The 23,227-nt window shown below is 39.4% G+C and overlaps 1 protein-coding gene across 1 annotated transcript in view; it reads right to left on the minus strand.

Annotated features, from left to right (window-relative positions):
- Positions 1–3,243: 3,243 nt before the first annotated feature.
- DPY19L1 (dpy-19 like C-mannosyltransferase 1) overlaps positions 3,244–23,227 on the minus strand; it is a 64,746-nt gene continuing 44,762 nt past the window's right edge. The window contains exons 14-23 of the mRNA XM_060247642.1: positions 23,135–23,215; positions 21,075–21,176; positions 20,185–20,256; positions 18,012–18,061; positions 15,237–15,264; positions 13,819–13,938; positions 11,359–11,533; positions 10,878–10,977; positions 10,000–10,125; positions 3,244–5,263 (exon numbers count right to left, since the gene is read on the minus strand). Coding sequence (XP_060103625.1) covers positions 5,107–5,263; positions 10,000–10,125; positions 10,878–10,977; positions 11,359–11,533; positions 13,819–13,938; positions 15,237–15,264; positions 18,012–18,061; positions 20,185–20,256; positions 21,075–21,176; positions 23,135–23,215 — 1,011 coding nt within the window. The 3' untranslated portion in view covers positions 3,244–5,106. The remainder of the gene's footprint in view (positions 5,264–9,999; positions 10,126–10,877; positions 10,978–11,358; positions 11,534–13,818; positions 13,939–15,236; positions 15,265–18,011; positions 18,062–20,184; positions 20,257–21,074; positions 21,177–23,134; positions 23,216–23,227) is intronic.

The raw sequence follows: 23,227 nt of genomic DNA on the forward strand, positions 1-23,227 counted from the left end.
CTTACTCTAACCCACTGGCCCGCATACTTATTCCTGTGAATGGATCATGTAACCCCAGAAATGGTCTTTCTATTGGTTAGAGGGGACTGTAGGAATGGAGCCAGAATGGGCAACCATTACTGAGCCCTTTTCCTATAAATAAGTAAATAATCTTTCTTTTCATACCTTAACCAAATTACTTCAATAGATGCAACTACTAGAAAAACAATAAAGGAGAAGGCAAGAGTTTTCTTGTTTGATGGCAGCTTTCTCTGGGAACATGTCCCTTTGAGCAAGATACAAATTTAAGGAAGGGGGACAATCCAATCTGGATCAGACCAAGGGTATACTAATCCCAAATATCACTGGGAAATTCACAAGCAGAGCCAGATGGAGATGGCTGTCCCCTGTATGGTCCCATGAGTAGTCCTATACTTGCTTCTGAGTTATTGAATGTGCCATCTGCTAATGTCAGCTGAGCTCCTAAGTGATATGAGAACTGTGATATCTATGATGTTTGATCTGTGGTTAGCGTTTTGTACATGTGAGCTATTATTGAAAGGATGCACTCATTGTACAGGCTCAGAGGCCCATTGACAAAGATGTAACATACTGTGGTGGGTGGCTGTTCTCTTCTTTATGGCCAGAAGAATATGATCAAATTTCTCTGCCTGACCAGACAGCTACAGAAGCAGGAGGGAGATCAAATTCTCATTATTCAGTCAGATGCTACCCACATATTTAAATGCACACTATGGTAAAGCTGCAGTACTGCAGTCCAAGCTCTGCTCACGACCTGAGTTCGATCCCAGCAGAAGCTGGGTTCAGATAGCAGGCTCCAGGTTGACTCAGCCTTCCATCCTTCTGAGGTCAGTAAAATGAGTACCCAGCTTGCTGGGGGTAACGTGTAGATGACTGGGGAAAGCAATAGCAAACCACCCCATAAAAAGTCTGCTGTGAAAATGTCATGATGTGACATCACTCCAGAGTCGGAAACGACTGGTGCTTGCACAGAGGACTACCTTTCCCTTTAAGCAGCCCCGTGGTGCAGAGTGGTAAAGCTGCAGTACTGCACTCTGAACTCTCTGCTCATGACTGATCCCGGCAGAAGCTGAGTTCAGTTAGCCGGCTCCAGGTTGATTCAGCCTTCCATCCTTCTGAGGTCGGTAAAATGAGTACCCAGCTTGCTGGGGGGAAAGTGTAGAGGACTGGGGGAAGCAATGGCAAATCAGCCTGAAAAAAAATCTGCTGTGAAAACGTGATGTGACGTCACCCCAGAGTCGGAAATGACTGATGCTTGCACAGAGGACTACCTTTACCTTTTTATGGTAAATTATGCACATATATTACTTCAAGTCACAGCCAACTTATGGCAACCCCATAAGGCAAGGCAAGTGAGAAGCAGAGGTAGTTTGCCACTGCCTCCCTCCACAGAGTCTTCTTTGGTGGTCTCCCACTCAAGTATTAACCCTGCTTAGCTTTCAAGATCAGACAAGATCATGATATACCATGCCCTTTTCTCTCCTGTGGTAAATTGCCACTTGGTAAATACCCATTAAACAATGAATCTTTATTGTGAGATACTGACATTCAATGCTCTCTGTGAATGTCCTCTCCCTCTGTGGTGTCTCTTGACATGATCATTATAACATATGTCACATAAAAGAGGAATCCCACATAGACATAAAGAACCATTTCAGCAGCAGCATACAATAAAACCACAGCACGCTCCATATCACAAAACAGCACAAAATCCAAAACCTATTCAGAACATTAAGTTTTTTTAAAAAAAAAATTATGGTATCTCTTCATTCCAGTCAAAAGACCTGGTATATATTAAACTCAACTTCATTTGTTTTTTTCTGTTGTAGTAACAATAAGAATCCTGGCTTATTTTACTGAAACATTAAATGGCAAGATTTTAGAGGCAAAGCCATACTCATGCTTTAAGTGTTACATAAATATTTACTTTATCCTCACAATCTAAATTCACATAACATATGATGAACAAAATACATATGTTATCCCATCTGGGAAAAGTTGCACGTCATTTCTCCAGGGAATATATTTATCACCAGCATCATCATTCCTATGAGAATTCACTATGCACTGATCAGACTTTGGCAAAACCATGATCCAAACCAGATAACCTTGACACTGCAGCAGGTTCAGGAAGCACCCCATATGCGCAAGGATAACTGAGCCAACAGACAGCATCAGTCACCTGTTGTCAGGGAAGAGGTCTCTGGAACTGATCGACCTCTGGAATCCTCTCCAAGGTACATGGTTGGAACTGGCAGACCTGAGAAAGGGAGGGTGGGGCACGTCACCTTTGTCACACACAATGCAAAAATGTGACAGACTGCTGTTTTGATGGAGAACATGAACAAAGTATTTTCAAGGTGGATGATAGCTGGGCCAGGATCCTTTAGGCTCATGCTACCACAGACCTGAGAAAGGGAGCATGGGGGAACTTGACCACAGGCAGAGGTGTTACACCTCAAACAACTTTTTATTGGGGAATGTTAATATTTCTTAGCTCAAAATGGTAGGCCTACGAGAGGTGAGGTGTATAGGATCTCTGTCTTTGTCTATGGAGATAGACCATTGAAAATCCTTTGGTTAATAATGGATTTTATTATAGCATAAGTTTTCAAATAGCTACATCCCAATCAAACAATTTCAAGCATACAAGAGGAATACAAAAGAGGTTAGCTGAATCAGTATGGATGGGGGAAGGTGATACAATACCTAGATCTTTGCAGGGTAGGCTCAGTCAGGAAATGACATTGAATTCATTCAAAAGGAGAAAAAAAGTTTACCAGAGGAGGGGTTTTTTTTCAGTGCTTCCTCAAATTTTCCTCCCAGAAATCCTCCAAAAAAATGTGAGCAAAGGGGTTTTTCCTGGATTTTTCCAGCCTTTCTGCACACCTTTACATCACTAATGCCAGGTACATTTTTGCAGGTCTCACACATTGGCACCAGTTTTCTTACTTCAGCCTCCATGGCTGCCACCCCCTCTTCCAAATATAAAACTGTAGGATTTTTAAATGCATTTTTGTGAAATAAGTTTGAGTCCAATGGCACTTTTAAGACCAACAAAGTTTTATTCACAGTATACGTTTTTGTGTACATGAATAGCATGAATAAAACTTTGTTGGTCTTAAAGGTGCCACTGGACTCAAACTTTGTTCTGCTGCTTCAGATCAACATGGCCTCTCACCTGAATCTATTTTTTGTGAAACAGTTACACAGAAGCTCAAATACAAACAAATCTTTTATTCAACAACAAATATCAACAGCTGTCATAAAATCCATAAAAATACACAAATTTTGTACTGTAATATAATTTATTCACAAAATAAGATACTAGTTTTCTGCTGCTTTCATACCAGTTTTTCCATGTTTGGTTTTTATGGTAGCCCAGTTTAATAAGTGTGACAAAATGAGATTTTTATGTGCAATTAAACTACTCTCCTCACCTCCTTAAACAAAGAAAACCAAACTAATCTTAATATTTCTTATACTGCTATCCTAATATACGGTTCACCATTATATTGCACCAGAATTTATTATTTCAGATGCAGACAATGCTCTAGCTGCAATACAGAAGTTAAAATTAAACAGATGTCTAAACACTTTCCCAAATGGTTCCTATCTCAGTGACTTAAAGTTGCTGTCACAGTTATAGTAGTTACCACAGGTTTTCCTTATTTATTAAGCAAAGTGAATTGTCTGAAATTGCACTGTACACCAGCAGAATTTCTTTGAGGGCAGTTATCAAAATAAGTTTTAGAAAAAGGAGCCAATGGTGTGGCAGTGTAATTAATATTTGCCACACTATTGGCTTCTCTGTTACAATTAATATTTGCCACACTATTGGCTTCTCTTATCCCTACTCTAAGATGTAGAATGGAATCACAAAAATGAAATAACTTCACTTTAGATATAATTTACATTGCTCATGTAGATGCATTTTAATTTTTTGTAACAAAAGTGTTATTTTCTAATAATTTAGAGTCTCTCTTTCTACAAGGCAGCCAAAATAGTTTTTCCCCCTATTACTGCACTGAGGTGAAATAATAAAAAGACTTTTACCAAGAAGCATTTTTCTTGAACTTTCGTATGTGCAAACCGGTTAGTTTCAACTAATTTCAAAGCATTTCACCAAGTAGCAAAAATACTGCAGATGATTCTAGTGGTCTAGTTTTAGCAATTGCTAAAAAAGTAAAGTTGAGAATGTGCAAAAGACACAGTCTCCATCTAGAAGTTCAAAGTTATTTAGAATCATTTCCATGTAGAATAAAAGAATTATTAAATACATATGACATAGATTTTAAGTGACCTAAATATCAGTCACCTTGGGTTTTAAGAAAATAGCCACTTGCATATGAACTGGACAGTGGAAACCATCCCGTTTTTCACAAACATACATATAGTCATAAAAACTGCATACTTGAGCAGCATGCTAGGAAAGTGGACCTAGTATGATATTGGGTTGAATATGTGATAAATCTTAGCTACTGCGCCTCCACTTATTAGCATGCCTAGCTTCTAAGACAGACTGACTTGGCTAGCAAAGCTTCTACAGTTGCACTGACCTAGAAACTTGGAATTCTTTTCCACAGCCATTTTTATTTACTTGCTGGGGACCAGTATTTATATAAAAGCATTCAAATGTAAAAACATTTGCACAGCAAATTTTAAAGAACTGACTGAGATATAAACTATTATGACTGAGATTATTTTAAAACAGTACAGCATCAGTACAGGTCCTTGTGTTCAAAGTCTGGTACTCAATCTTAAAACATTTATTCAGAAGTTTAGTATAACAGAATACATTTCCAAACAAATATGGTTAGACTTGCCATTCAAGGGTCTGCTCACTGCTGAATTTAGAAAGGCAATAAAGTCTATGTAGACATGGGCTTATTAGTTGCTTGACAATGGCAGCCACTGAACACATAGTGCTCTGGAACATGGCTTAAGTCTAGTGGTACAATCTGTGACTCACTGAAATTAACAGTAAAACTCTCATTAATTAATGAGCTGGAATTCACAGAATTTTTTAAAAAAACAGTTGCCAGTTTAAAGTTACACTGTCGCCAAATGGGCTGCACTACACAATTATTCCCTGCTAACTTCTAATACTTTGAATACATTGTTGTCGAACACTGTTCTGAAAAATGGCCTGGAATCTTTGCTGAGTATTTTGCATAATGGAATCTTCCCAGCATTGGTAGGATCTTCTATATCCCAGATCTCCGGCATGCTGCAACCAGGCCTAGAAAATATTTAAATAAAATCAGAAATTTTGTAAGGTGCTATCTAAGACAAAATACAGGGGGATTTTGCATACCATTTGTTAAACTTCTCAATGATAGACCAATTAGAAACTTTACTTGAATCTACCTTTCATTATAGCATAACAATACTGAAAGGACATAACATTGCTTTTTCAAGATGTTCAATAACCAATCTTTGCCAACAGTTATCAAAATTCATCATATAAATTAAATGCAAAGGCTAATGGAGAATGTTCATCATATCAATTAAATGCAAGTATTAATGGAGAAGTGCAGCAAGGACTTCAGAAAACCCACAGTAACCAAACTGGATCACATTAATATTTCAAACATAAAAGGTAAAACAAAAGCAGATGATCATCTGGATTTCACACAGTAGCTACAAAAGCAAAATTCTGATTTTAGAAAGTCTTCTGAAAATCACTTTCCACATTAGCACTAAGTGTCTGAATTCTATTTTTAAACTGTGTACAATAAGAGCAATATTTTGTAGTATTTCAAAGGCACCTGGTGGCAAGTCTAAAAACAGTTTTAATAAGGGTGAATGGCCAATAGCATAATATGTTTTAGTGTTTCCTTGTAGGGCAAGCAGTAGAGCCCTTAACTTTAGTTGTTTACTGTCTCTCCCAGTTTTATAAAACCCCTTTTGAGACTAAGTGACCATAATCATATGTAAGGTTGGACCCAAACAGATTTTCTCCTAGGGAAAAAAGGTGAGGGGTCTCCTTTTACCACCAAAAGGCCCTGCTGAGGAGCATGGGACCTGCACAGACAAAAGCCATGTGGGATGGCGACAGTATAAAAAGAGAAACTAGCCGAAGGCTGAGTGAAAAAGCAGGATCAATCCAACCTACCGCATTTTTCGGTCCATTAGACGCTCCGGACCATTAGACGCAGGTGCCTGGCTGGGAGACAAGCGGCGCGATCGCTCCCTCCGCCCCCACCGCAAACCCAGCACTTCGCAGGGAGCGATCTCACCGCTTGTCTCCCAGCCAGGCACGCAGGCGCGGGGGAAGCACGCTGGCGCCTGCCTGCCTGGCTGGGAGACAAGCAGCGAGATCGCTCCCTGCGAAGTGCTGGGTTTGCAATGGGGGCGGAGGGAGCGATCTCGTCGCTTGTCTCCCAGCCAGGCACGCAGGCACGAGGGAAGCATGCCGCCCCCTCCACAGCCGGCGCTCGCAAAGCGCTGGGTTTGCGGAGGGGGCGGGTGCTTCCTCCGTGCCTCTCTGCCTGGCTTCAGCTGATGCTTAATAATAATAATAAAATTTTATTTATACCCCGCCCTCCTGGCCGAGGCAGGCTCAGGGCACCTTACAGAGTGTGGCAAAAGCCATGTTAAACAATAAAACAATTATACATTTCTATACCATTTAAAATTTACCATTAAATTTACATAATATAAAAGTCTAAAATCAATCTAAAATAATCTCATCTTATTGCTATCTCGATTGTTGATGTTAGTGATAGCATGGTGTTCATTTCAGGTTCCATCTTGGAAGGCTAGCCGGAAGAGGGTGGTTTTGCACGCCCTACGGAATTGGCTAATGTCCCGTAGGGCCCGCACCTCTTCTGGCAGCTGGTTCCACCATTGGGGTGCTTTTATAGAGAAGGCCTGATCTCTGGTTATTTTTAGTTTGGCCTCCTTTGGCCCAGGTACTTCCAGAAGGTTTTGTGAGCTGGATCGCAGTGCTCTCTGGGGAACATATGGAGAGAGGCGGTCCCTAAGGTAAACAGGTCCTCAGCCATATAGGGCTTTAAAGGTAATAACCAGCACCTTGTAACGAACTCGGTAAATAACTGGCAGCCAATGCAGCTCCCGCAGCCCAGCCCGCACATGTTCCCACCGAGGTAGGCCCAATAGCAGTCTGGCTGCTGCATTCTGCACTAGCTGCAGTTTATGGGTTCGGCACAGGGGCAGCCCCATGCAGAGGGCATTACAGTAGTCTAGCCTCGAGGTGACCGTTGCATGGATCACTGTTGCCAGGTCATTGCGCTCCAGGAAGGGAGCCAGCTGCCTCGCCCGCCTAAGATGGAAAAAGGCGGATTTGGCAGTGGCTGCTATCTGGGCCTCCATTGTCAAGGAAGACTCCAGTAGCACTCCCAAGCTTCTGACCCTGCGCACTGGTATCAGTGACGCTTACAGCAAGCGCCAGGATCGCTCCGTCCACCCTTCGATCCCAGCGCTTGCTTTAAGCATCAGCTGAAGCCAGGCAGACAGGCAAGGAGGAAGCACCCGCCCCCTCCGCAAACCCAGCGCTTCGCGAGCGCCGGCTGTGGAGGGGGCGGCGTGCTTTCTCCGTGCCCGCCTGCCTGGCTTCAGCTCTGATGCTTAAAGCAAGCGCTGGGATCGGAGGGCGGAGGGAGCGATCCTGGCGCTTGCTGTAAGCGTCAGAGCTGGAGCCAGGCAGGCAGGCGCGGGGGAAGCACCAGGATCAGAGGCGGAGGCAGCGGATCCCCCCCCCCCCGGAGGAAGGTACGTACCTTCGCTCCATAAGACACACACACTTCCCCCCCACTTTTTTTTGGGGGGGGGAGTGTGTCTTATGGTGTGAAAAATACGGTATATTATTGGAAATCTGACTGTACTATAGGTTTGTATTATTCAAGTGGATAGCTGTTTTGGTCTGAAACAAAACAAAGTTTGAATCTGGTGGCACCTTCAAAATCAACAGTTTAATTCTGGGTATAAGCTTCCAGGTGCATGCACACTTCTTCAGATACATACAATAGTATTATGTTACTTGTTATTTATTCAACCCTTTCCTTAATGACTCCTAACGTGGAATTTGCCTATTTCAATGCATCTGCAAATCAAGTTAACATTTTTAGTGACCATAACCCCAACATCACTTTCCTGGGTAGCCCTGAACAAAGGAATATGTACAGAGGAAGACTGATGTGAGCTGTTCCTGATTCAGTTTGTAAGCCTGCTGCCCCTATCCTGTGCCTGTTTACATTCACCAAACATGAGAAAAGCAGGCAGAGCTTACAGGTGTACATTTCATGTACTTCATTGAACACCCCCCCCCTCAATTTTGTTGAAATGGTAGAGCCAGCATACTTGTCAGCAAGCAGGTGGCGAGGTCATAATATCCTGTAGCTAACAGGAGTTTGGGCCCATGTACTTTGGGGGATTCTGTGTATTGTGGCATGTCCTCACATATGTTGTATATTCAGGGCTGCAGAGAAGACCTCATGAGCATATAAAATATTTTCCCTCAAATGTTGTTGCCAAGCATATGCATTGAATATTACCTGACATTTTATTGCCAATTCACCCAGACTGAAGATAATTTTAAGCAGGTTCTCTTGAGAGGCAGTGCAGAATTTTTTTAAAACAAAAAAACAAACCCTTTGAGAACTTTTCACTCCACTGAATACTTCAGTGTCATTCTCAATCTTGCCCATCTCTCTACTCATTCCTGATTCTATCAAAACCAATACAGATCCCTTTAAAGACACATTCATTTCCCTTCCTGGTGAAAATTACCCATTTATTCCTATCTTCAGTTCCTTTAAAAAAAAGTACCCTAAGAAGTCTCTTAGTGCCTTTTTCAAGAGAATTATGTATATTCAGTTATATGCTATCCACTGGATACCCTACCTACATGCTTAAAAGTAAAGGTAGTTCCCTGTGCAAGCACCAGTCGTTTTCAACTCTGGGGTGACGTCACATCATGACGTTTTCACGGCAGACTTTTTATGGGGTGGTTTGCCATTACTTTCCCCAGTCATCTACACTTTCCCCCCCAGCAAGCTGGGTACTCATTTTGCCAACCTCGGAAGGATGGAAGGCTGAGTCAACCTTGAGCTGGCCAACTGAACCCAGCTTCTGCCGGGACCAAACTCAGGTTGAGAGCAGAGCTTAGGACTGCAGTACTGCAGCTTTACCACGCTGTGCCACGAGGCTGCTGTACCTACATGCTCACAGATACTCAAAGAATTCAGTAAACGTTGGCTAAAGTAAATGGCAAAGACATTCCTTTGCAGAAAATATGCTACTTCCCTCCTTATTAAGTCTCATGACCAATGTTCCCTCCTAGCTGCAAAGTCCTGAGAGCAAAAATTCTACTTTGTGAGCTACTGGCATTAAAGTTGTAAGCTACTGGCATTAAAGTTGTGAGCTACTGCATAAATTATTGTGCTCTGGGGTCATCCTTCCTGAGCTATACAAAAATCCGTGAGCTGGAGGCTAAAAATCAGTGAGCTAGTTCACACTAACTCAGCTTAGAGGGAACACTGTTCATGACTATGTTTACTAGTTCTAGCTTTAATATTATGGTTATGCTAACCTGTTTGTGAGTTTTCTGCAGGAAAGATATAGGCAAGGGAAAAAATCAGGTTCTCTAAAAACATCAGTAGTCGTTTCTCAATTTTTTTCATGCCTTTCTTATTGAAGATCCTAAAACCTTGATCACCAGCATGCAATTAGGATTTGAGAACAAAGTACTCAGTAGTGCAATGTTATGGAGAGGTTCTTATTGTGTTTGTGAAGCTGTGCCTATCATCATCAGTAATGGACCACCAAATATACACTGATTCTTGTGAAAATAAAGACACTAGTGATACATCCTTCCACAGCACAGATATAGGAATCTGACTAGAAATATGCAGCCTCATTGAACTATATTTCAGCAGCAACAGCAACCCTCCTGTCAATCTCTATAGTACAATGTTCTGGCATCTCATCAGCCATATTTACTTTGTTACTTACTTGGTTTTTCTCAAGCACCAGGAGTCTTCTAAAATGTAATAATTTATTCCCAACCTTAGCAATTCTCTTTTAACTTCTTTTCCTGTTTTTCGACTATACATGGAATAAACTATTTTTGTTCTCGCTCTTTGAAAAAAAAGAAGTCACAAATGCAGTTAGCAATCAAAAAAGAAGAAAATGAAACTAGTAAAGATGAGGGGTGTGAATTCAGCTTAATCCAAGCCAAGAAAAACATCTTATCAGTATTTTTCAGAAATTAATTCAGGCAGGTACAGGTTTCAGATATTATTTATTTATCTGAGAAAGCCAAGGCTTGAAATTTCAGGGGGGGGGGGGGGGAAGGATTTTCAGGACACCAGAGAGCTGAACTTAAATGGCATTTAAAGGGATCACAGACCTTTTAAATGCCTCAGCAAGTTCACCTGGAAGGTGTTTAAAAGGACTGCAAGTCCTTTAAAACACCTTCAAAGTTTGCTTGCCATGGAGTTGTGTGGCTTGGGGAAGACATTTAAAAGGACTGCAATCTGTTTAAATGCCTTTCCCCCTCTCCACTGAAATCAATGGAGGATGAGGACACCTTATTTGGGGGCCCATGACCCCCTGATCCAATCTTTTTTAAACTTGGGGAGGTTTTTTAATGAGACACACCAAAAAAACCCTCAAAAAACAGGTCCTCAAACTATCTGCAAAAATCTGTTTACATAGTTCAGGAATAAAGTACATGGATTATTTATCAATATATTTAAATCCTAAATCACCCATCTCTACTGCTTATGACCCCTAGGTTCGCATTAACAGCTCCTATTGATCAAATGATTACAATTTCTAGAATGCATAAGTAGAAAAGAAGCAAATTTAAAAAGACAAACATATCTCACCGTAATCCTGCATCTTCATAATGAGGATGATTCACAATAGGTCGAAGTGTAGACAGTTTTACACTTGCCATTGTAGGCATTGCTCCCGCAAAAACAGCATCTGAAACATATAAATGAAAGCTAAAAAGAAGTAATAGAGAAAAAGAATTATAAAAATGTATAATTAAGTTCCAATGGGATTCACATTCTAAAAACCAAAATCCAAAAGAATACTTGAAATTAAAGCCATGTCACTCACAGGCAAATCTAGGAGTGCAGTTGGCCACAAGCAACAGACTTACCATTTTGCCTATAAAACCTATTCTTATTATTTTAGAACATGTAATCACTCTTTCTGTACTGAAAAGATTACAGCAAAATACAGCATCTGAGAAACTTGTTCAACACCTTGATCCTCTGCTTTGTAAACTGAATAGAAAACTAGATTTCTGCTTGTTTTTTACAGGATGTTGCAGTTATTATGAAAAAGAGATTTTAATACCTTCTTTGGTATTTGCTTTTATCCATATCAACAGTTCTTCTTGTGGAAAGTTGCTAAATTCTCCTACAATACTCCATTCTTTTTGAACATTTGCTATCCCTTCAAATGCCATCATTGCTAAAATGGCAACAACAAGAGTTCCAGGTTGGATTTTGCAGAAGACCCATCCAAAGAGCTAATAAAAATAAATTAACATATGTAATTTTTCAAAGACATTAAATATTCTGACTGCATGAAAAATGCAATAAGTATTTTGTTAAACAATACCCATGGGAAATGAGAGTTGTCCATTGAGGTTTTTAACCTACAGCAAGAGGCCAGCAGTGTCAAAGATGCTCCCTCACCATTGCCAGGCTGAGAGATAAGTGTCATGTGACTGCCTTAGCTGGGTGAATGGCCTCCTTTATCCTGGCAGCAGCTTATGCTCAGACAGGGGCTCAAAAGTGTCCTCTTGATACTGAGCATGCCTGTTAACTGAGTTCTCTGGTTAATAAGGTGCCTGTTAACAAAGTTTATACTGTATTTTAGGGTCAGTTCATTGTAAGTAATAATGTTCATGCAAGCTGAGCCTACTACAACATATTGTACTTAATTTATTCCCTTATATAAAAGAAATAAAATTCCTGTTAATATAACCTAAAATAAGTTTCACTTATATAATTTCACTATATAACGCTGGATTATATGTTAAAAGCAGGGAGTTGTGAGGAAACTCACAGGTAAATTCTTCCCTATTTGAGTCCATTTTGTTCAATTTGTTTATTGTTATTAGCCATTGACTGTTACAAGTCTGCAAGAATCTCAAGGAAAAGGAAAGTAAACTAGCAGTAAATGAACATACAAGGTATCATGTAAAACAAAAGGGTATAACAACAAATGCAATACAAAAGCAATGACAATAGAGATATATACATAGATAATGTTTACCGCCAGTATCAGATCTAGGAATGTTTTAATCATTGATTGGTTTTAATGTGAATTTAATATGAATTTATTGTTTTATTATTGTGTTGTTCACCTTAAATGTTGTTAGCCGCCCTGAGCCTGCTTCGGCGGGGGAGGGCGGGATACAAATAAAATTTTACATTACATTACATTAGATCAACAAATCATCCCTTTGCATTGCCACCTTAGCACATATTTTCTTTGCTGCGAGGGCAAAGACTGAAACTTTTTGGGAGATGTAAGCCTCACTGTCAGATAAAAGAAATACTATTGTTTCCTCGTCTGAATAAGCACTTAGGCCTGACAGGATTTCATCTAAAAATCTGGCCCTTGGACTAGAATACTTTTTGTGTCCTTTTTGCAGCAGTCTTTTCCTCTTCATCTTCCCCCTAACAACTCTCTATACTACCTACCTCTGCAAGGAAAAAGAAGCAACCTACCAGGGAAAGCACATGTTGAATGTCAACTGTCAGCAGTGTGTCAGCTGGAAGGAAGCCAGCCCAAACACAGCCAGCTGAACACTCATTGTTTTATTTCCCCAGAAGACTTCCTTCTCTCCTGCAGGCAACATTTACTCTGTTCAGTCTCTCTTCAACCCCCTTTCCAGTTCCCATGCCACAGCCTGGTGCCTACAGTTCCCCTCCATCAGTGCTGGCTCAAGCTGGCTGCTGGGGTGCAATGGGCAGGGATGTCAGAGGAAGCGGCAATGGTGGCAGCTCTTCTTGCTACACTCTACTGCCATCGCTTTTGTCTTGTCTGAGACAGGCCTGGAGCCAGGTTTTGAGCCTAAGGAGGAAGATGCCCCTTGACACCAACTTCTTTCACTCCTGGCTGACTCCCCCTCCCCATACCTTCCAATACATTGAACTTTTTTTTTTTTTAAATGGATTTTTGGGGAGCAAACCTATGGGTTCCCCCAAATTTCCAGAAAGATCTCATTTCTCTCCACATGGCCCTGACCCAAATTTAAACAGCTGCAGATGGGGCTATATTGAGAATTAGATAAGTTGAGTGTACAGTAAAACTTTGAAATACTCAAACCAATGCACAAGGCACTGTCCTTTCATATTCCATCATGATTTATCAGAAAAACTATCTTAATTTTGTCAGTGCATAAGACGGCACATATAAGGTTTTTGTGGAAAGGTGTTTTTTGTGGCTCTCACCATTTCCCCTCCTGTATTTCTCTAAAATCCTAGAGTTTTTGTCTAAAGATACTTTTGGTGACTCTCACAATATTCTCTCAAGTTATTAAAAAAATCCCTATTTCTCTTTAAAATCCTAAACAAAACCACAATGGCAGCAGAACATTATACACATATAGATAAAGAATGGCCGTTACAGAAGCAGGCTTTTGGTAGATCCACCTAGAGAAACCTGATTTTGACCAGGAATTGTGTTTATTCATCAAGATCCATTTGGAATACTGAGATGCTTCATTAGACACCCTGTATAAAATTTGTTATGCTAATTATTATTACATAAGTAAAAGTCTAACAAAATATAGCTTCTTACTTGTTTTGAGCAGACCAAGGATGCCATGATACACATATGAGGTGTAAGAAATAGCTTTAGTCTCATAATTAAAATGGCAAGAACTGCAAATATAACAAGCTGCAGTGCGTGGTACACTATCTGCAAAATGAACAAAAAAAGTAAGAAAATGTGCACATTTATCATATTCAAATTAGGTCCACAGCTTATGTAAGAAAAACAGTTTATTACAAAACCATAAAGTGAGGTAAAGATTTGAGTAAAACGTATTTTAGTGACAGATTACTTAGTATTTATATCTCTCCTCATAGCAGAAACGTGAAAAAATAGGCCAAGAATAAATAAGACTAAACCATTTAGAGAGGCAGCAGAACTTATATAAGCATGAAGTTAGCAGATCTTGCTAGGAACATGGGCTCCACTATATTTTAACTTTAATCAGCATCACTGCTTGTTTCAAAGTTGTGTTTCACTTCACCACAATCATGCTTTCCATATTAGTAACCACCAGTGTTCCCTCTAAAGTGAGTTAGCATGAGCTAGCTCACATATTTTTAGCCTCCAGCTCACACATTTTTGTCTTAGCTCAGGAAAAAATGGCCCCAATAATTTATGCAGTAGCTCACAACTTTAATTCCAGTAGCTCACAAGTTAATGCCAGTAGCTCACGAAGTAGGATTTTTTGCTCATAAGACTCTGCAGCTTAGAGGGAACATTGGTAACCACTACTTCTACTTCTCATTCATATAGCACTTTCAGTATTCAAAGTGTTTTATGCATACTGTGATGTTATAATCCTTATTAACAGTCTTATTAACCGGCAGTCTTTAAGCAGCAACTGGATAAACACTTGTCAGGGAAGCTGTAGGCTGATCCTGCATTGAGCAGGGAGTCAGTCTAGATGGACTGTATGGCCCCTTCCAACTGTAGGATTCCCTGTGAGGGAAGCCAGTATTTTAATTAACATTTTATTTTTACTTTGGGGGGTGGGAGCAAATTGAGAACATTCTGATTTGTCTAGCCTCCTAGTGAATTTTTTAAAATAGAGACTATTGTACTTTGGTCATATCATGAGAAGACAAGAGGCACTGGAAAAGACAATAATGGTAGGAAAAGTTGAAGGCAGCAAGAACATAGGAAGACCCAACACGAGATGGATTGACTCAATTAAGGAAGCCATGGCCCTCAGTTTGTAATATCTGAGAATGGCTGTTAACAGTAGGATATTTGTGAAGACATTAAGTTGGAAGCAACTTGATGGCACTTAACACACATATACATTTTAAATGGGAAATTAACAATTCATTCTCTTAGCTATCAGTTACAGCACAACCTATTTTAATATCATTCCACGTTTCTGTTCCTCACAACATACTTATTTTTCATTTACTTGGGGGAAAATCCTGCATGGGCAAAGTCATGGAGGAAGAGATCCTTACCTCTCCACGAATAAAATGATCCTCCTGTCTGGACAAAGACAGAAAATGCTACTTGTTGTTTATTGTACACAATAATCTATATTCAGCAATAGACACAGTAAATTTTTACAAGTTTGGATCAGACCCCACTATCAGTTGATGCAAAGGTCAGAGATCGTTCCTGCGTTTTCTTCCCTCAGCGGTTGTCTCCAATTCTGAGAGCTATTCCTGGAGGTCTAATAGCCAAGCTAGTTATGAGGCTGCAACAGGGAGAGAGTGCAAAATCACCCTTTCCCTGCTGTTCCCTCAGAAGAGCTACATGGACAGAAAAGACAAAGCATTTTCAGTCCCCTTCTCCTTCTTGCTGCAGCATCCTGGCCTACCTGGATATTGGCCTACATGGGTCTTGTGAGCCCAGGAATAAACTACCCCATAGTTGGCAAGAACTGCTGAAAGGGGGGTATCATGGGAAAGATCTGCAACTGTCAGTGCATTCCACTAAGTGATCACAGGAACCAACCCCAAGTCTTCTGCTTAATAACAATATTGTAGTATTTTGAATTTACTGGTTCTCTTTGATGTTTATAACATTACAATGAAATTGCTGTAACCATATTTATTTTGTAAATTTACTTTCACTAATATACAGGTATATGTGTGCAGAAATACATGTTGCACAGCATGTTTACCTCTGGAATTTTTTTAAAAAAACAGCCTACCCTTTTCTAGGTGGGAATAATCCTACTCTGTTCATCTGATAAGATTCTGTCCTCTATGAAGACAACATCCACTAAAAGAAGGTACTTGGTGATTCTATGAAAATATTTTTTCACTGGGGCCTTTGCCTCTCTCGAAAACTGAGTGGAAGGTATAAGCATCTGCTCCAGATGTTAACACTGCATCTAACATTTCTGTCATTTGTTCTGCTGTTAAAAGTGTGGCAGCAGTCCTTCTCCCAGGCTGCTTCAGCAGATAGGTTAGAAACAATGTTCCCTCTAAAATGAGTTAGTGTGAGCCAGTTCACAGATTTTTAGCCTCCAGCTCACAGATTTTTGTTTTAGCTCAGGAAGGATGACCCAGAGCACAATAATTCATGCAGAAGCTCACTAATACCAGTAGTTCACAAAGTAGATTTTTTGCTCACAAGACTCTGCAGTTTAGAGGGAACGTTAGTTAGAAGCTCCTTTGCTTGTTACAGTCAGGCTCAGGAAGTGGATTAAGTATCAATACTAGTGTCTGTTATAAAGTACACTCTCTTTTCCTCCCCTCTCATATAGGCAGGTTACTCAAGTATATGTTCAACTGGATCCTCAGTTTCAAGGATGGTCTCAGTACACAAAGCTCTGGTTCAAGATGCAATTAACTTGAAATTGTATGCTAAAATTCTGGGTCTAGCATGCAAGGTCCAGGGTGAAAGCGTCTCAAAGAAGAAACCTAAGCAGGGGTGGAGGGAGGGGAGAATTCAAATCAGAAGGTTAACCTCTGCATTGGCTCTTCTAAATTGAGGTCTGTCCTCTTCACTTGCCTAAGATCATAAAGGAGGGAGGGGTTTAGGAGTATTTTTATTTAGTCACTGCTGCCTGTCGAAGTAAGGGGGGAGGAGCCAGTTCCCTGGGAATACTGCTTTGAAGACATAATTGTAATCAGACTAGAAACTGAATTATATCTCCTGAGATGGTGCTTCAGAATGACTCTGTCCTTCTGATATATACGAGCAGTCAAAGATAAATATTGCCGTTCTGCTATGGACTGCTATAACCATATTTATTTTGTAATTTTACTTTCACTAATATGCATGCATATGAGTGCAGATATACATGTTGTTACAGGGGTTCCCAACCTTTTTGATCCTGCAAGCACATTTGGAATTCTAACACAGTTTGGTGGGTGCAGCAAAAAAATGGCTGCCACAGAAGGTAGAGCCAGCCACAATAAGGTTGCCACAGTGTAACTTCAGTAATACAGTATAGGTTCCTGTGCTGTGTTGGCAGCTGCTGCCAAAGCAACATTTTAAAAAAATGTACAGTCAGTCAAATCTCCAGTACTCACTCAGAAGCCTTGTTGGGCAAAAGTCCTACCTGACCCCACTCACTTCCTAAAAATACTTGGTGGGCACCAGTAAAAGGTGTTAGTAGGCACCACGGCACCCACGGGCATCACATGGGGGACACCTGATCTAGAACATGCAAAAGCTGCCTCAGAAAAGCAACTAAAGAAGCATGATTTCAAATGAACTAGCAAGTACTAGTGTAAGCAATTAGAGTCCAATAGAGAAATACCAATGAGTAGCTTGGGCTAAGAGAGTAGCATCACTGATTCCCCTAAGATGGGCAACACTGAGCTTGTTCAGCACCTATTTCAATAAATTTCTCATAATTTAGCATAAAGCTTAGTACTAAATTGCATTTCATTCATAATTCAACTCATTTTTAAGCAGCACCTAATAAAAATTCACATTTATTTAAAAGGCAATACAGCCTTCTATATTTAAAAAAATATCTCCCTGCTTTCAAAGTAAGAAGCAAACATCCCATGAAGAGACTGCAGAGGTTGACAAACTAGCACACTCTTCATGCTGTATAAATATAACATCTAGCTGTTGCTTAAGGTTACTTGAAATTATGTTTTGAAAGTGCTCAACCAGTCTATACCAATTTGCTGCCATTTGAAAGCCAAGTACTTATGCTCCTTATTTAGCAAGACTGCTTACATTTTTCAGAACTGATTCCTTTGCCGTACACAAGTTTCCCTGCAAGAAATGCTTGCAACATAGCCCTTAATATGAAATATATTTACCTTTCCATGTATTCCTCATTACACAGGTTGGCTAACACATACTGATACATCTGTGAATAATGAAAAAAATTTTAAAGACAGATTTTAGGTTTACAGAAAAAAGGCCAATACAAATAAATAGGCAACACCATTTTGTCAACAGACATTTCAACAAGACCAGATTAGTCTGATGTTCTCTGAACTGAGTTCCTAGTTTCTAGTTTCAGGTCCCTAGTTTCTAATAAATTCTATACAACTGAGTCTGCCTCTGTACCGTGTACCAAACTATAATGGCTCAAGAGTCTATTGATAAATACAATTCTCAGATCATGTCTTCACTTAAATACTTAGCCATGTTGTTATTTTTAAAAGTGGTTCCTCTTCAGACTTATGTGCACTACAACTCCCCTTTATGTAACTCTTGATCTTAATCTCTAATATAATTATATTAATTGCCCTTTTAGTGCACCATATATGGCAAATGAAGTGACCTACTGTGATGGATTGCCATGGGTTAAACATATGAAGCTGCCTTATACTGAGTCAAACCCTCAGCCCATCAAAGTCAGTATTGTTTACTGAGACTGGCAGCGGCTCTCCAGGGTCTCAAGCTGAGGTTTTTCACACCTATTTGCCTGGACCCTTTTTAGTTGGAGATGCCGGGGATTGAACCTGGGACCTTCTGCTTACCAAGCAGATGCTCTACCTCTGAGCGCCAGTCTTTCCCTTGAAAAGCTTGTGTCAAGGGCTGATTTTCAATAGATTGCAGCGAGGGAGCTGCTCTGCTACGCACAAAACCCCAACCTAGAATCAAGTTGTCTATGAGTGATTTAGCACCAGGTTCCCCATGAACGTGCAGTGCACTATGGACGAAAGACGACCCCCTTCTGGCCATGTTCCAGTTCCCAAGCGGAGGGCTCTCCACATCGGGCTCCAAGACCCCCAGGGAGGGGCAGGCCTGGCTATCCGAGGCCGACCGAGGCTCCTCGGCGCTGTGGTATCGTTTCGCTTAGGGGGAATTCTGACTTAGAGGCGTTCAGTCATAATCCCACAGAGGGTAGCTTCGCCTCATTGAATCCTAAGTCAAGCACATACACCAGATGTCTGAACCTGTGGTTCCTCTCATACTGAGCATGATTACTATGGCAACAACACATCATCAGTAGGGGAAAACTAACCTGTCTGACGACGGTCTAATGCCTCAGACTCCAAGAAGCTTTGAGTGATAGGCAGTTCAAACCAAATTCTGTAGTGTCAGTTAAGAAATTCAGTTGGAAACTGATAGTTGATGAAGTTTAGACCTAACTGTGGACTGGGAAATCGCAGAAGGGGTGGGTAGATCAATGAGGATCCCCATTCAAGCCGAAAAAGGAAATTGCCCTTAGCTGAGAAGTAATCCCTGACCAGTGAAAAGGGAGATAGCTCCCCAACAAGGAATGATTCTTGTAGAGAAAAGGATTTTGGGAACTTTGTTGTACATTCCTGACTTCTAAACTGGAATTGTCAGTGAAACTCAGAAAGCTATGCAGAAACTGAAAAGAACGCCACTCTCCTCAAAGTTTCAAAGACCTTGTTGAAAAGCAAAAACACTTACTTGTTGGCATCATATTTAATAATAATAATAATAAGTTTTTATTTATACCCTGCCCTCCCCGCCAAGGCAGGCTCAGGGCAGCTTACAAAACATGATATAGTATCATGGTGTAACAATAAACAGATAATAAAATCAATCAATAACAGCATAAATACAATATATAAATTAATATTAAAATTAAGCTAAAACAATACAATGGTGCTACAATCTCTGTCTCTGGATTAAGTGTTCTTACACTTATTTATCTGGATTAAGTGTGCTTACAAAGTTACTTCAGTTTTTATTGGTTCACTTCATACATCCTACCCCTGATTCCACCTGACATTTTCCACTTCAAGTTAAATAAAACATTTTGTTTATTTTGAGCATTCAAAAGCCTCTTGTGTGCCATTACTGAAGTTGAATATAAGCAGGTGATTTTGTCTCTTCCCTCAAGTCCCTAGGCTGGGCCAACATCAAATATATAATGTGACAGGGTGCGACAGCCACAGACCAACAAATAAAAAGAAATTAGATATAAGGGCTACTCAGCAAGAAAGAAGAAACAAAGAGAAAATCCTGTGTGAGAGGGAGGGAAGAGAGCAAGATCATTATACCTACCTTCAGTAAAATTACTAAAAAAATGACAAGAACTACTGGAAGCAGCAATGTCTTCATGTACTTTACAGGAGTCTGAAATGAAAAGTTTTAATTGGTTATTATTATGAACAGTAACTTTCCCATATAATTATACACTATTTTCTTCTGAGATGCTAGACATGTTAATCTTAGACAAGGTACTTTCTTACTGTATTTTCCCTAATCCCTTCTACTCTCTCCTGCATTTTTTCCCTAGGGCTGTGCAATATTTTTTTCACTGGTATTTTTCAGTTCAGGTCTATTGGACCCATTTTTTTTTAAATTTAAAAAAAACACCCTGGATCCAAATAGCAGTATGGTAATTCAGATTTAGGATTTTTTTGGAAGTCCTAAAATTTTTCAGATCCAATAGCCCTGAACTGACAAACTACCAGTCTCCTCCTGCAGCCCAGTTTAAACCAAGCTGTGGAAGAAGGCAGCACAGAGCTGCACCAACGGGGAGTGATCAGCTCTCCATGAGCACAGCCAATCCTGACTAGGCTGCCCTCTCCTGCCACCCAGTTTAAATGCAGAGCTGCATCCAAGAGAGTGACTGACATTACAGAGCCACCTGTGATTTATAGTACAATGTCAAGCCTGGCTTTTAGTATTCAAGTCCTCCACTAAAGTTTTAATAAACATTTCAGTGTATATTATGTTTTACATATTAAACAGGATATATTGGTCAATAGGAAGAAACCAAATCCACAGTTTATCACTATCAGTGCTTATACTGTACCTATAAAATAGATACTGAAATATTTTATATTCCAGTCACACTTACAGGTATCTAACATTTCATGAAGTTTGTTCTGACAATTAAAACTTATAAGCAATTTAAAAAACTGAACAGGATTTTTTCTCTGTATTACCTCTTTTTCCATGAAATCAAATTCTTGAGCACAAGTGTACATTGATGTATCAAAATCCTTATAACTAGTAAGTTTTGCTTTCAACAGGTTGCTTATATGAGCCTAATAAAAATGACAGAGAAAATATTAAATAAATCATCTCAGGAATTTAAATATATTCAGATACATTTTAGATTACCTAAACAGAAATTAGTTGTCACAAAAAAGTCATGGAAATATACAAGGAAAAGGACCATTAATTTGAGCTTTTAAAAGTAACACAGTTTGTACACAATATGGAAGATACCAGACTATGGCTAGTGTAGTGCTTTGCTGAATTTCAGAACGCTTCCTGGAGAAGGCTAAAATTAGCCATTCTTAAAGTTCAGGGAGCTAACTGAGATCTCAACCTGTTCTAACAACTATGTACTCAAACTTCATGCTCAGAGAGATAAATGATCTACAAAAAAGACAAATCATTAAGTCTGCATATTTTAATACATTCCAATAATAAAATAATTCTAGGCATGAAATTGTGGCTCATTGTTTAGCAATAAATATGCCTCAGTTCCAGTTGTTTTGCATAAACATTTCAGTTATAGAATACAACCTGCACTATGTTTTAAAAAGAACAATTACAATCTCAAGATGTAAGGCTTTTCTTTTGTTTATTAGATGTGCAGTTGCATTATTATGTTGCTTGGACTGCTAGCCAACAAATATACATTAAAGTGAAACATACATTTTAGATAAATGCATTTTAAAACAAAGTTATCTAAAAAAAGGTATCTAATTCTAGATCGCCAGGACAACACTCCCCAAATCCCCACCAGAGATACAGCAAGCTTCCTCATCAGAGGATCACACATCTTATAATAATACATTCCTTTAAAATGTTTTCTTTTAGACTAAATTATTATTATAACCACTTGATTAAATGCACCAGAAGAACATGCCCAGAAAAAGATAAACCAAAGAAAATACTGAGTGTTTGAAAGTCAGACACCAGGAAGAAGTCTGTATTTTCCAGAAGCAATGTATTTTCAAAATAAACAAATCTTGAAATTTACACAAATCTTATGCTTTAATTCTCATGTTTGGGCTAGCCCCCCTTTTCCCTCACACATACAATGGTTGCAGTCTGGTACAGTGTTCCCTCTAAGCTGAGTTAGTGTGAGCTAGCTCACAGATTTTTAACTCCAGCTCACACATTTTTGTCTTAGCTCAGGAAAAATGGCACTAGAACACAATAATTTATGCAGTAGCTTACAACTTTAATACCAGTAGCTCACAAAGTAGAATTTTTGCTCACAAGACTCTGCAGCTTAGAGGGAACATTGCTCTGGTATAAAGATCATGAAAAGCTGTAACCATTTCAAAGTCCATGTAATGCAAAAAAAAACCAGGTGAAAAAGTATGTATCCTGTCTGCTATCTGTCCATAATATGAAAACTATCCTAATGGTTGATTTTAAAGACTTCCGTGAACATATAATTTTTATAACCAAGTTTGAGTCCATGGCACCTTTAAGATCAACAAAGTTCTATTTTATTGAATGAAGTTTTATTATGTATTTATTTTATTAAATAAAACTTTTGTTGGTCTTAAGGGTACCACTACTCAAACTTTGTTCTGCTGCTTCAGACTAACACAGCTACCTTCCTGAATATGTTTATAAATGAACCTAAACTATAAAAATAATCATGTCAATTCAAATTCAAATGACACTTTTTGCCTATAACAGTTGCTAGAGTACATGGTCATTTATTTAGTTTTTAATACATTTTTACTCAAAAATTGCAAAACAGAAAAATAATCTGTCTGTTTTTACTACGTGACAATTTAAATCCACAGCAATGATAATAGCAGGAATCTTTTAAAAAAACCTAGCAGTCCAATTTATAGTATTCAGTGTCTCTAGTATTCAGTCTCAGTAAACATTTCAAATAATATTCAATTTGAATTTGCAATAATGTATGAAATCACTTAAACAAGGCTACATAAAATATAATGGTAAGTAGTTAGAACTAGGCCATTAAGAATATGAGGGTCACCATATGAAACATGACATTTTGACTTACATCATCAGATATTCTAAGTATTAGACAGAGAAACCACTTCAAGACAACTGTCCCAAATAACCAAGCGAATCCTTTAACAACCTGTGAAATGAA

Source organism: Heteronotia binoei, chromosome 10, assembly GCF_032191835.1.
Source record: "Heteronotia binoei isolate CCM8104 ecotype False Entrance Well chromosome 10, APGP_CSIRO_Hbin_v1, whole genome shotgun sequence".
NCBI lineage: Eukaryota > Metazoa > Chordata > Lepidosauria > Squamata > Gekkonidae > Heteronotia > Heteronotia binoei.